Below are 13,209 nucleotides of genomic sequence, written 5' to 3' on the forward strand. Positions count from 1 at the left end.
ATACCACTCTTTCAAGCAATCAACCAGCTGCCAATCAGGTTAGACATGTCCCGGTTGGATGATGGAGAGGGCATTGAGGAAACACTGAGAAGGAACAGTGCAAAATATCACCAAAGCTGTCGTTCTGTCAAACCTCACTGTTCTATTGAAATAAAAAAATCTGTAAAAAAAAACACAAAAAAAACATGCACTTACTTAACCTGGGAGGTGTGTCCTGGTGAAGTTCAGTTCAAACCAGTGATCATTTCCCATCCATTTTAAATGTTCTATTGCTATAAAATGTATCACATGTAACAAAACAAACAAACAAAAATAATACCAAAAACAGTGTAAAGAAAACATGCTCTTATTTAGCCGAACTAACGAAAATTTGTACAAAAAGGCGTTATTTTTGCCATTCATTGCCGTCTATCTTCAAAATTTAACACATTTTTGGACTTTTTATCTAAGAGTTGGAAAGCTCAGATCCTTTCAACTACATTTAAATACCAAGATCCTCAAAATGTGATTATCCAAACTCAGTCTAGGTCAAATACCAAGTCTAATGGCTTTCAATGGCGGCCATATTGGATTTTTTGCGTGGCTAACAGGCTTTTTGGAAAAAGTGGGTCCCAAAGAATGTGTGCCAAGTTTGATGCTTGTATCACAAAGTGAACGATTATCTCACTAATCTGCCGGACTAATCTATCTTATTCTGAAAGTATCGTTACATGTTTTTGTATATGTATTAAACAATATCAATATGTATTTCTGTGCTCTTCACATCTGCATTTTTCAACTTTATGTGTTCATATTCACATAAAAGTCCTAATATTTGATTTCCATACTGGCTCTGAGGAGATGTATGAGACTCTTTTTTAATCTCTGAATGAACAATAAAAACAAATAAAACCTACTGTGTCCAGGTTTCAAGACGCATCTGCACTCCATGTATAATTTTTGTAATGTATATTAGAATTATCTGGCCCGGTGGGGTATTACATCCATTGATAGCAAATGTGAGATTTCATGTCATTTGTCATATTGTGAGAAAATTTTAAATCTCTAAAACAAATTCATGATAGCCTAGAACAGGTTTGAATTATATGCTTAAAGGTTTTTTTTTTTGCATTTTCATGTTTTGGCATTTATAGGCACTTTTAAGTATAGGCAGACTTAAAAGTCATACTTGAATAAAACTAAATATATTGCGGAAATACATCGGTAAAGTCACCCATACAAATAGTGGGACATGAATATTTTGATTTACTGGAATTAACAGGAAATTATTTATTGTAGTTTGACCTGCTGAGTCCACCGATTCAAGAAGCAGGTTTCTTGGATTCTTGTAGCTTCTTTCTGTAGTTTGCTTGATCCATTCTGGACATGTGCTTAAAAAGAAGTGAACAGTTTTTGGCATTCCCTTTTTCTTTTTTTGTGAATCCTGGTGCTGCTGAAACAGAATATACTGTGTGTGTACTGTTTACTGGTTATAATATATGGAGAGAATGATGATGATAAATTCTAGCTGCAAGTGCATAAGAGTGCCGTGGCCATACAGGAATAACGCTATGATGTCCTTAGTCAAGATGTTTTCTATTGCTACTGTGTAAAAGCTGACAAGAATTATTATTTTTTTTAACCAGGGTGGTGTTGTGCACTGTACAGTTTCTATCCTATAACTCTATAACTTTCATATGTAACCTCAGACTTTCCTGTTGTTTTTAATCTCTTACCGCAAACACTACAACCAAATGGTTTCCCCCTGTTCACTAGATATTATATATGGAGAGAATGATGATGATACATTATAGCTGCGAGTGCCAAAGAGTGTAGTGGGCACACGGGAATAATGCAAGTTATGATGTCTTTCGTCAAGATGCTTTCTATTGCTAATGTATAAAAGCTGACATGAATTTGGGAATCAGGAATTTAACCTTCTGAAGTATCCAGAATTATTATTTTTTTTTAACCAGGGCAGTAATGTGCACTGTACAGTTTCTATCCCGAGTGAACTTATTATGTAACCTCAGACTTCCCTGTTGTTTAAATCTCACCACAAACAAATGGTTTCCCCCCTGTGTGGACCATCCCGTGTGACTTCAGACTTCCCTGATGAGTACATTTTTTACCACAAGTTTCACAACAAAAAGGTTTTTCACCGAAAAAAAACCAAGCCCAAAATTTCTTATAAAACATGGACTTGGCAGCCAGTGCAGTGGCCTCGTTTTGAGATTAACTGCACCTCGCCTGGAAAGCAGATGAGAGCAGGCGTCAGCAGCAGTGGGCAGAGACAAGTAGATAGTACTTTAGCAGCCTTCAGTCTGTAAAGGAAGTCATAGAAACACTCACATTGTGTTAGATCTGATTCTGATTTATTAAAATAAACACTATGTATTCTGTTAACTGAAAAGACTTCAAGATCAGAATAACAAATCAGAACCTCAAAATTCAGCAAAATCAAAAAACTAATATTGAGTTAAAATCAAATCAGCCAGCTCTATGATCAGGAGACAGCCAGCTGTTTCCCATCATGCCCCAGGTCTTGCAGTTGGTGGAGAGCAACTGCATCACTTGGCTCTAATGCTGCTATCTCTTTTAAATGTCAGAAGTCGATATATCCATGTCGATATTCTCAACTTCCCATCTTTCTGGGGTAACTTGGATACCTGCAGCAAACTGACATTTGATTGCCAAGTTTTTGAAATTCAAAAGCACAGCATCCGATTTAAGAGATTAGCACATGTAAAAGGAGACAGCAGGAGACGACTCAAACTGCATGTTCACAAAGACATCAAGCATAAATTAACCGAACGCCAGTGATCTGTTGATTTGAGCTAAATTGATAGATGTCTTTGTGAACATTCAGTTTCTGCCTCAAAATGACTTAAATTCATTAATGAGGATCATACTGGACATACTACCAAAAGTTCATCTTAGTAATCATTTTACACTGAACAGATTCTATTCCGAGTGAACTTTCATATGTGACTTCAGACTTCCCTGTTGTTTAAATCTCTTACTGCAAACACCACAACCAAATGATTTCCCCCCGATGTGGACCGTCAAGTGTACTTTTAGACTTGCCTGATGCGTAAATCTTTTACCACAAGTTTCACAACCGTATGGTTTCTCGCCTGTGTGGCCGCGCATGTGTGCCTTGAGACTTCCATGATGAGTAAATCTTTTGCCACAAACATTGCAACCAAATGGTTTCTCTCCTGTGTGAACTCGCATGTGTCTCTCAAAATTATTCTTAAGGCTAAATCGTGTCCCACAATAGTCGCAGACAAATGGTTTCTCTCCTGTGTGGACTTTCATGTGTGTGTTTAGGTATCCCTGTTGTGTAAATCTTTTACCACAAACATCACAACCAACGGGTTTCTCTCCTGTGTGGACTCTCATGTGTGTCTTTAGATTTCCTTGTTGTGTAAATCTTTTGCCACAAACATCACAACCAAATGGTTTCTCTCCTGTGTGGACTCTCATGTGTGTCGTGAGAGCTCCCTGTCGTATACATGTTTTACCACAAATGTCACAAGCAAATGGCTTCTCTCCTGAGTGGACTTGCATGTGTCTTTCAAGATTTCTCTTTAGGCTAAATCTTGTCCCACAATCACTACAATCAAATGTTTTTTCTCCTATCTTTACTCTTAACTGTGAATCTTCCTTTTCCTTCACTCTACAACATTTCTTATTCACCAAATGGCTTGAGGACCTTTTTCCTATATGACATATCATGTGCTTCTGAAGAGACCCCTTGCTGTGAAACCCTCGACCACAATCAGAGCAGCTCAGGGTTTTTTCCACAACATTACATCCAACATCACTCACAGGGCCTTCCTTATATTTCAAATAATTTACTCCTGACTCATGTGCCCTGGTCTCCTCACAACCATTGTTACTGTCTTCAGTTTCAGGTCCAGAATCTAACAAAGGTTCTTGCCAGTCACCAGAACTGACATCAGTGTCAGAACATTCTGAAGCCTTTTCATCAGTATTTAGTTGTGGATGACTAGGACTAGGTTCAGATCCTCCACATTCTTCTCCATCAGTTTCTGTTTTTATCTGTGTTGCTGAGCTGCTGGTTGGAGGCTCTGCCTCTCCGTTGTCCTCAGTTAGGCTTTGATGAAGCTGTGAAGTCTGAGGTTTCTCTTCATCATCTTCACTCTTCACAGTGACAACAGTGAATGGGAACCTGGTGATATCAGCCTCCATCAGCCCATGAAGCTGCTCTCCCTCCTGGCCGGACCAGAGTTCCTCCTGTTCCTCTTTTATTTCTCGGGGTTCTGGGTTCTTCTGGTCCAGACTTGGGCTCCACTCAGAGGAATCCTCTTCTTTGATCACCAACAGCTGTTGGACATCTGGAGGGAACATTAAAACACACACAAAAAATGTTGGCAGCCATATTCAAGGAAATCAATTATACTAAAAAATGAAACTCTACAATGTGGAGGATGGAGTTTTACATAGAAATGGAAGGATCCAGGACAATAATATTTGTAATTTTAGTGATGATAGTGAGCAGTGAGGTAGTCTTTACATTATTTGACCCACATTTCCTTCACATTTTGCCCCCTTTATACTCAACAAGTCTTCTAAATTCAGTAAACTGCTGTTTTAATGGCACTCTGAATGACTGTCTGATGACAAAAACGGTAAAAAAAAAAAAAAAAAAAAGAATTACAAAAATTCTCTCTTAATAAACGACGCAGCGTGGGATCTTGGAAGTTGTTGTCATCATTGTTAAACAACCACCATCGCTGAAAAAAAAATTGGGAAACTAACATGACATGGAAGCTATTGAAAAGAAATGTTGAATTTTCACAATAAATATTCATATAAAACAAAAGAAGCTGTAAAATCCAATACAATTCAGCACTGGTTTGGAGTCACTGGGTTACATGACATGGAAGCTATTAGGAAAAAAAGCCATTATCTTATAAAAATATATTTGCAAAATTAAAACCTAACAAATTAACAATCAAAATACATGTGCTACATGAAATCAGTTTGATATTTTATAATAATTTTCACTAATATCATCAAATCAGCATGAAGAAACATTGTTTTAATGTAAATCAAACAAACAATAGGGTCATTTACTGATGGTCCCTAAATCAGCCTCCAGCGAGGTTCTGGGTGGCGAGCTAACCGTCCTGCTGCTGCCAACACTGGGTGAAACTGAGGAAGACACGCCGCTGGGAGTCTCCGCAGTGAATGTCTGTCCAATATACAACCTAAAACTAACTGTGTGTACTTGCAGACAGTCCGAACGTTTGGAGGCAGCCTGTGTCGCTCACTTCTGTTCAACATGGTGGTGCAAGTGATGTGGATGGTGGTGGGCGTACCTGAGCTGGAGGATGAATTCTGTCGGAGTCTTTTGTTGCTTGAAGTGGAGCTGTCTTGATCTGTTTTCACACAGACTGTATCGTCCGCGTTCATGATGCAGACTCTGTAAAAACACTCGTCGATATATTGTGCCAGGTGGTTCGGGTCGTTTGGTGGTGTAGTCCGTTTACGGAGTGAAAAGTGGAAACGTCAGATGAAGAAAGATTGAAAGAAACAACAAGGTTATTTTTGTCCGAGGAGAGAAGTTTGTTTAGGTAGTAGTCGAGCCGCCGGGGGCCGCCATCTTGAGTCTCGCACTGTCTCGTGAGAGTTGCGTTCTCAGTTGCACAGTGTTGCCAGATCACGCGAGAGAAACAAGCAACCAGGGGCCGTATTCCTAAAGATCCTTAGTGCAAAGAGTTGCTCCTAGTGGCCAAATTCTAAGAAAATACTTAGAATCATGATGTTTTCTTAGAATTTCCCCTAAAAGTGAAGAGTAGATCCTAGTAAAGATAAAAGCTATTCCTAAAGAATCCTAGCTCTTAAGAGAGCTCCTAAGGTGAGATCTGTTAAGAGCAGGGAAGAGGACTTTTAAGCGGCTTAGGAGTTTTCTAAGCAGAGGACAAAATGGCGGACAGAAGAGGCAGGAGAGATATTCTCCAAACACTGGATGACAGTGAATTAATGAAACGCTACAGATTGAATCGTGCAGGAATCATGTTTGTGGTTGATCTCATTAGAGATGCACTTACTTCTCCAACCCAACGCCACAATGCAATACCACCCGAAATGAGAGTCATCACAACACTGCTTCATATAGGCCGGTCAGCAATCACAGACATTGATGAAAGCTGAGCCATTTTACCCTCAATAATACCAAATTGAGTTGAAATGTTGAAAGTTGAAAGTGCAAAAATTACCAGCATGGCAATTAATATAAGCAAATAAATATAACTATCACTATGTGAATACTGTGCAAGTGGGCCTAAGTTTTCACACATTTTGTAGGATAATTTTAAAGTGTAGCTCACTATTCATTTAACAGATATTTTCTTTTATGTGAAATATTATTAACAATTACACAGTCTTCATAAGATTAGATTCTATGATTAAGTTTATCGATTTGAGGGTCTATCCTTTGCCCATTATCACCAAAAGTATATTTTTTTATCTGGCTTTTAGGATCAACCAATCACAGCTTTTGAAATGATGACTCACACCTAGCAACGGGGTCAACCACACCTCCTCACTAAGATAGGAGTTTCTGTCCATTCCTTGCTCAGAGTTCTCTGAGAATGTTCTGGAATCACTCCTAAGCTAAGACTCCTTGCTAGGAATTTTTAGGTTAAGTTAGGAGCTCTCTGAGAGGATTCTCAGAATCTTTAGGAATACGGTCCCAGGTCTATGGAAAGAAGCCCAAAACAGGCACCTTACCTGATGCGTGAGAGGTTTGTACTGTAGTGTCTTCAGATCCATACATCAGTTTGTACGCAGTCTGTAGTTGTTTCAGTTATGACAAGGTAGCCTATTAAAATGCTCTATAGACTATCAGTGATGTTTATTCATGGTTCAACCCCCATTTTACAAGAAAAATTTGCTGCTTTATAGGGGTGTGACGATCCACTCAGGTCACAATATGAGATGATACACGACGTTGGGTTCACAAGAATGATACAAGATGATATTTTAACACTCATTTTAAGAAAACACGACAATATGTAAGCACTGTAAAACTCAACTGACTGGCTTCTTTCCTGTATGACTTCTCATCTCTTCAGAACTCATAACTATACATGAACTGTGTGTGAGCTTTAAATTGAACTCTAACTAAAAAATAAAAATAGTGAATGCAACAACAACAAAAACAGTTTTTCTTAGTCTTATTTGTTAAGTGCAGACCATAATCAGAGTAGTACTCTCTCAATTCTTAAAGTGCAAACAGAGACTCAACAAACTTTTCGTCAAGCATGATACAGAGCTAAGATCTGGCTACAACTACACTGCCCAGCCAGAGATAATCTTGGCTATTATGCACACTGTCAGTCACAGAAGAAATGCCATGGCTTGGCCTTTTAATCTCCCAGTCAGAGACGGCTGCTTGTAAAAACTTTGGCTATGTTTGCCCCTGCGTGGGACTCGGAGAGCGGATGAGTCTGCAGTACAACATTTGCCATTTCCCAGACATTTGTCAGCGTTGTCCGGCCTTTCAGCATGTCATTCATCGGCACAGTTGATTTTTAGTAGAGAGCTGTGGTCCTCCAAGTGTCTTTACGTAGCGCTCATGTTAGCTGCAGTGTACAGTGTTTCTTACAGCGCTTACATATTGTTCGTGTCTGGTCTGTCACTGTGTTGCCTTTACTGTTACACTGACTTCCCAAAATGCTGCCACACAAACGATTTAAAAGTGTCGAGTTCATCGCAAGCAGGTTATATTATATCGGTAATATTACATCGGTGTCTGGTGCTCTGGCTCTAGTCTAATGTCGGATAGGAAACCAATACATAAAGGTGCATACCATCGCATACAATGCCAGAGTGTGTGGCCTCAAGGTTTCAAGTACTTCAGTTAACATTCTACAAGTAGATGATTAACAATCTGTCTGTAATCTGTACTGATATCAGAAGACAGCTTTTCTCTTGTCAAACCTACTTCTAACCTAAATGACTTTATGATTAGCTTTACAGACATGTCCCTCTCAAATTACAAATAAACAATTAAAAGAAAAGAAATATATATATATATATATATATATATATATATATATATATATATAGTCAAACAAAGAATGGAAATAAAAGACATGAGCTTCATTATTGACCGTTATTGACCATATAGACTGTTAGAATCCTCACATACCACTCACCAGAAGGTTTTGTGCTGCTGAATACTTTTATCATGTCAGTCAAATGTTAAACAGCAGATTTTCATAAATCATATATAGTATGCAGTTTACAATCTGTAAACATCTACATCAGAAGCACAATATGTTCTCTGTTAACCAAAGAGACCTCACAAATCAAACAAAATCAAAATCGCTCTTTTCAGCAAAATTGAAAACTAATAAAACATCATTGTGGAGTTCCTACCATGTCACAGCTCCTACGTCTTGACTGAGAGGTTTTTTTCTGCCTCAAAATAACTTAATAATAATTAAATTAATAATTTAATTCATGAGAGTCATGTTTGAAATACTACAAAAGGTTCAAAGGTTCATCGTAGTGGTGATTTTACAACACCAGGGTTTTACAAGGAAATCTGAATTATAGTCCCTTCATGCCATATAAAAAAATATATATTTTATTTTGAGTGTTGAGGAAGAGTTCAGGAGTATCACAGCCTGTGGAAAGATGCTGCTTCATAGTCCGGTGGTATGGCAGTAGTATCTTTTGTCAGATGGCAACATGGTGAACAGACATTTTTTTTACCAGGGTGGTGATGTGTGAAGACCATGATAGGATTTTAACAATCCTTGACACCATACAGTTCTCTATCCTGAGTGAACCTTCGCATGTGACTTCAAACTTCCTGCCTGTTTAAATCTCTTACTGCAAACACCACAACCAAATGGTTTTTCACCTGTGTGGACTCTCTTGTGGGCCTTAAGACGTGCCAACCGGTTAAATCTTTTCCCACATGTGTCGCAACCAAATGGTTTGTCTCCTGAGTGGACTCGCATGTGTGCCTTTAGACTTCCCTGACGAGTAAATCTGTTACCACAAACATTGCAACCAAATGGTTTCTGTCCTGTGTGGGCTCGCATGTGTCTCTCAAGATTACTTTTGAGGCTAAATACCATCCCACAATCACCACAGCCAAACGGTTTCTCCCCTGTGTGGACTCTCCTGTGTGTGTTTAGATCTCCCTGTTGTGTAAACCTTTTACCACAAACATCACAACTAAATGGTTTCTCTCCTGTGTGGACTCTCATGTGTGTCTTTAGATTTCCTTGTTGCGTAAATCTTTTACCGCAAACGTCACAACAGAAAGGTTTTTCTCCTGTGTGGACTCTCATGTGTGTCTTGAGATCACCCTGTTGTATATATCTTTTACCACAAACATCGCAACCAAATGGTTTGTCTCCTGTGTGTACTCTCATGTGTAATTCAACATGTTTCAGCCTCTTAAATCTATTACCACAAACAGAACAACGAAAAGTTCTCTCCTCTCCTGTGTGGACTTTCACGTGTCTTTCAAGATTTCTCTCAAGGCTAAATATTGTCCCACAATCACTGCAATCAAATGTTTTTTCTCCCATCTTAACTCTCATCTGTGAATCTTCTTTTTCCTTTACTCTACAACATTTCTTATGGACCAAAAAAGTGGGGGACCTGTTGCCAAAATGGTACATCGCTTGTCCCTGAAGAGACCCCTTACAGTGAAATCCATGACCACAATCAAGGCAGCTATAGGTTTTTTCCTCAGCAATACATCCAACATCACTCACAGGGCCTTCCTTATATTTCAGATCATTAACTCCTGACGCATGTGCCCTGGTCTCCTCACAGCCAAAGTCAATGTCTTCAGTTTCAGGTCCAGAATCCAACAAAGGTTCTTGCCAATCACCAGAACTGACATCAGTCTCAGAACAGTCTGAAGCCTTTTCATCAGTATTTAGTTGTGGATGACTAGGACTAGGTTCAGATCCTCCACAGTCCTCTTCATCAGTTTCTGTTTTTATCTGGGTTGCTGAGCTGCTGGTTGGAGGCTCTGCCTCTCCGTTGTCCTCAGTTAGGCTTTGATGAAGCTGTGAAGTCTGAGGTTTCTCTTCATCATCTTCACTCTTCACAGTGACAGCAGTGAATGGGAACCTGGTGATATCAGCCTCCATCAGCCAATGAAGTTGCTCTCCCTCCCTCCCGATCCTGAGTTCCTCCTCTTCCTGTTTTATGTTTCGGGGCTCTGGGTTCTTCTGGTCCAGGCTGGGGCTCCACTCATGGGAACCCTCTTCTTTGATTGTCAACAGCTGCTGGACATCTGGAGGGTACAATGAAACACAGACAAATGTATAAATGTGACAGCATAACAAGTTTACACTAAGGGCGTTTTCACACCTGCCTTGTTTAGTTCGGCTGAATCGAAACCTGGAGCTTTTACCCCCTTGGTACAGTTCGTTTGGGAAGGTGTGAACACATCAATCGCACTTGGGTGCGGACCAAAACAGGAAACAGAAAAACCGGACCGAGACCTTGTTGAAGAGGTGGTCTCGGTCTGGCTCCAAACAAACTCTGGTACGGTTCGTTTGTGGTGAGAACATGAGCCAACCTCGATCCGACCCAACAGCAGGAAGCATCAGTGCTTAACCCCGAATTTCTACTGGATACGTGTCCGCTGCGTTACACCCCGATTCGGTTTTGCTCCGCCATCCGGCAACCCCCACCGGTTGCTTTTTGAGTCCGCCATGGTGCAGTACGGTAGACAGCTGGCGTCGCAAGGCAGAGGAGTTCCCGTGATAGTCACACGATCACTCGCAACCGCAGTTATAAGTACTTGTTATAAAAACAACAACATGAAGTGTTCCCGACCGAAAGATTAGTAGAAGAGCTTGTGTTTGTCTCTTTTTTAAAATTTGTGTGCTGGTGGCAACACGGAGTGTTTTATTTTGAAAAGTAACCAGATGTGATACTGTTGTTGTTTCGGTGCTTGACTTCCGACGTCTGCTCGGTGTAAAATTCAGCTGAATTGCCGCGTTGTTTTCGAAATTTGGACCAATTAGAGAGGAGTTTTCCTGACGCATCACACATTTTGGTCCACTTGTAAATGCTGCCGTGTGAACACAAACCAAACTCCAGGCAATATGCAACATTGTAACAAGTTGGTCCCCGATTCGGACCAGAGTAAACGAACTATAGGTGTGAAAACGCCCTGAATAAATGTACTAAAGTTCTTTGCTGAGGACAATTAGGACTTTAAGTTTGGAGTAACATACACTTTACATTTGTGTACATTTTATCAATCTGAAGTAACCAGGTACAAGCAGTGACCAGGTGGTGGAGTAGTGGCTTCAGGGCACAAAGACCTCATCACCAAGACTGAGGCACAGGTATTCTCTTAAATTCTGTGTGCTATTTTCATTTTCATTTTCTGTTTCATTCAACCTGTTTTATATAGGTTACAATAATAATATAGTTTGTTTTAAATCTATTTCTTTGAGTGAATATTAAATAAATATACTTATTTCTTACCTCAACATTTTAATGGTGAATTTAGTATTTTCACTTTAGTCATATTGAGATTCAACATCCTATTTTGCTATCAATTATGCAATCCTGCGGTGCATCGTGTTCATAGTGGGTCGTGCTGGGTACAGGTTGTTGATTAGAGCATATTTAAACTGGTTGGGTGGGTGCAGGTATTAAAAAACATTACCAGTGCATCAATATTAGAAACCAAAAGCAGGAGGACATTATATTGAGTATGAGGTTGGGACACAGGTCTGATAGTTTCACTAAAATATATGAATAAGCCTCCTACAGGTAGATGTGAACACTGCGGACGACAGGAGACAGTGGAATATTTATTTTTGGTGCAGGGACGGAAAGTTTTAAAGTTTTCATACCACACTAACAATCACACAATGCGCACTATGCTCGCTGTGCAGAGGGGGTCAAGCGATGGGGGGTTCAGGAACATTTTTAGGTCTTTAGAAACCAAAGTAAGTGCGAGGAGAATTTAGTGTAGTGATTTAACAATCGTTCTGACACACACTCCAGTCCAGAAGGTGGCGATGATGGATGTAAAGCTGTTTGGCAACCGCTTTAGAAGAAAGAGAAGAAGGCGGCGAAGGCTGGAAAACTATCCGACTTGACCTAAACTTTATCTCTGTCAGCTGCTGCTCCACTTGCTCTGGTCCGATTTAAGGGCGAATTTCAGTTTATCTCGAACCAACCTGGTGGAATGTGGGTTTGGACCAGATCTGCACCGTAAGGACCGCGAGTCTGGAAGAACCTGGAAGTCTGGACGTTTGGAGGCAGCCTGTGTCGCTCACCTCTGTATAACAAGGTGGTGTAGGAGATGTTGATGGTGTTGTACCTGAGCTGGAGGGTGAACTATGTTGGAGTCTTTTGTTGCTTGAAGTGGAGCTGGCTTCGTCTGTTTTTGCGCCGACTGTATCGTCTTTGTTCATGATCCAGATTCTGTAATAAACGCCCGTCGATATATTGTTCCAGGTGGTTCAGGACGTTTTGATATTGTACTCCAGTCTCGGAGTGAAAATGGGAAACAAAAGGTGAAGAAAAATAGAAATAAACAACAAGAGTTTATGTCCGAGGAGAGAAGTGTGTGTTGTTGACAGTCTGATGCAGGGGGCAGCCATCTTGAGTCTCGTGAGAGTTGCGTTCACAGAAGAGGAAGTGCGCCTCGGCTGTGGGGGGGCGGAGCCAAAGGGCTGCGGTCAAGTCGACAGTTTTATTAATGAGATTTTATTTTATTTATTTAGTTAAATTATTCATTATTGAAATCCTGTTGGCTTGATTCACAAAAATACTGTTCAGAAATGCTTGAAAAAGATGTCACTCTAACAAAGATTGATATTTCACTCATTGTATAAGTCCAACTTGTAATGTATATAACTATTTTAATTTTTATTTTAGCAAAATATTACCTTCATAAAATAAAATGGCTTGAAATATAGCCCTTCTGTCACAATTTTAAAGTTACAGATTTTAATCATTAGACTTCCACTGAAAATTCAAATCTGAAGAACTAGAAATTGGAAAAAACATAGACAATTTGTGATATTTCAGATTTACTCTCTGAGGAGTGATGAGCAAGGACACACTAGAGCAGCCTTCACAGAAGTTTTTTCTAGTTATTGTTTGTTATTTATTGGACGCTGCAGCAGATCAGACTCATCTGGTACATCACCAAGACTGAGTGTAAGAGAACAAAAGGACCTCAAA

At 39.8% G+C, this 13,209-nt stretch overlaps 2 protein-coding genes across 3 annotated transcripts; both read right to left on the reverse strand.

Moving 5' to 3' along the window:
• Positions 1-2,332: 2,332 nt before the first annotated feature.
• LOC115570770 (oocyte zinc finger protein XlCOF20-like) lies at positions 2,333-5,653 on the reverse strand. 2 transcript variants are annotated; one of them, XM_030399473.1, is made up of 2 exons: positions 5,331-5,653; positions 2,333-4,343 (listed from the first exon to the last, which is right to left on the reverse strand). In XM_030399473.1, the coding sequence occupies exons 1-2, from the start codon at positions 5,422-5,424 to the stop codon at positions 2,944-2,946; spliced, it is 1,494 nt and encodes a 497-aa protein (XP_030255333.1). In that variant the 5' UTR covers positions 5,425-5,653; the 3' UTR covers positions 2,333-2,943. The 2 variants fall into 2 exon arrangements, with proteins under 2 accessions (XP_030255333.1, XP_030255334.1); XM_030399474.1 differs by lacking the exon at positions 5,331-5,653 and adding an exon at positions 5,086-5,288.
• Positions 5,654-8,186: 2,533 nt separating this feature from the next.
• LOC115571611 (gastrula zinc finger protein XlCGF57.1-like) lies at positions 8,187-12,654 on the reverse strand. Its single transcript, XM_030401091.1, has 2 exons — positions 12,341-12,654; positions 8,187-10,285 (listed from the first exon to the last, which is right to left on the reverse strand). The coding sequence occupies exons 1-2, from the start codon at positions 12,432-12,434 to the stop codon at positions 8,799-8,801; spliced, it is 1,581 nt and encodes a 526-aa protein (XP_030256951.1). The 5' UTR covers positions 12,435-12,654; the 3' UTR covers positions 8,187-8,798.
• Positions 12,655-13,209: the final 555 nt, after the last annotated feature.

The sequence above is a fragment of the Sparus aurata genome, chromosome 20, assembly GCF_900880675.1.
Source record: "Sparus aurata chromosome 20, fSpaAur1.1, whole genome shotgun sequence".
In the NCBI taxonomy this organism is placed as follows: Eukaryota; Metazoa; Chordata; class Actinopteri; order Spariformes; family Sparidae; genus Sparus; species Sparus aurata.

Bases quoted from the DNA above. Each gene is read 5' to 3' on its own strand.
- LOC115570770 (XM_030399473.1), bottom strand. From the start codon at position 5,424: ATGAACGCGGACGATACAGTCTGTGTGAAAACAGATCAAGACAGCTCC. The intron at 4,344-5,330 runs GTACGCCCACCA...TGTTCCCTCCAG, and splicing joins GAATTCATCCTCCAGCTCAG to ATGTCCAACAGCTGTTGGTG.
- LOC115571611 (XM_030401091.1), bottom strand. From the start codon at position 12,434: ATGAACAAAGACGATACAGTCGGCGCAAAAACAGACGAAGCCAGCTCC. The intron at 10,286-12,340 runs GTACAACACCAT...TGTACCCTCCAG, and splicing joins TAGTTCACCCTCCAGCTCAG to ATGTCCAGCAGCTGTTGACA.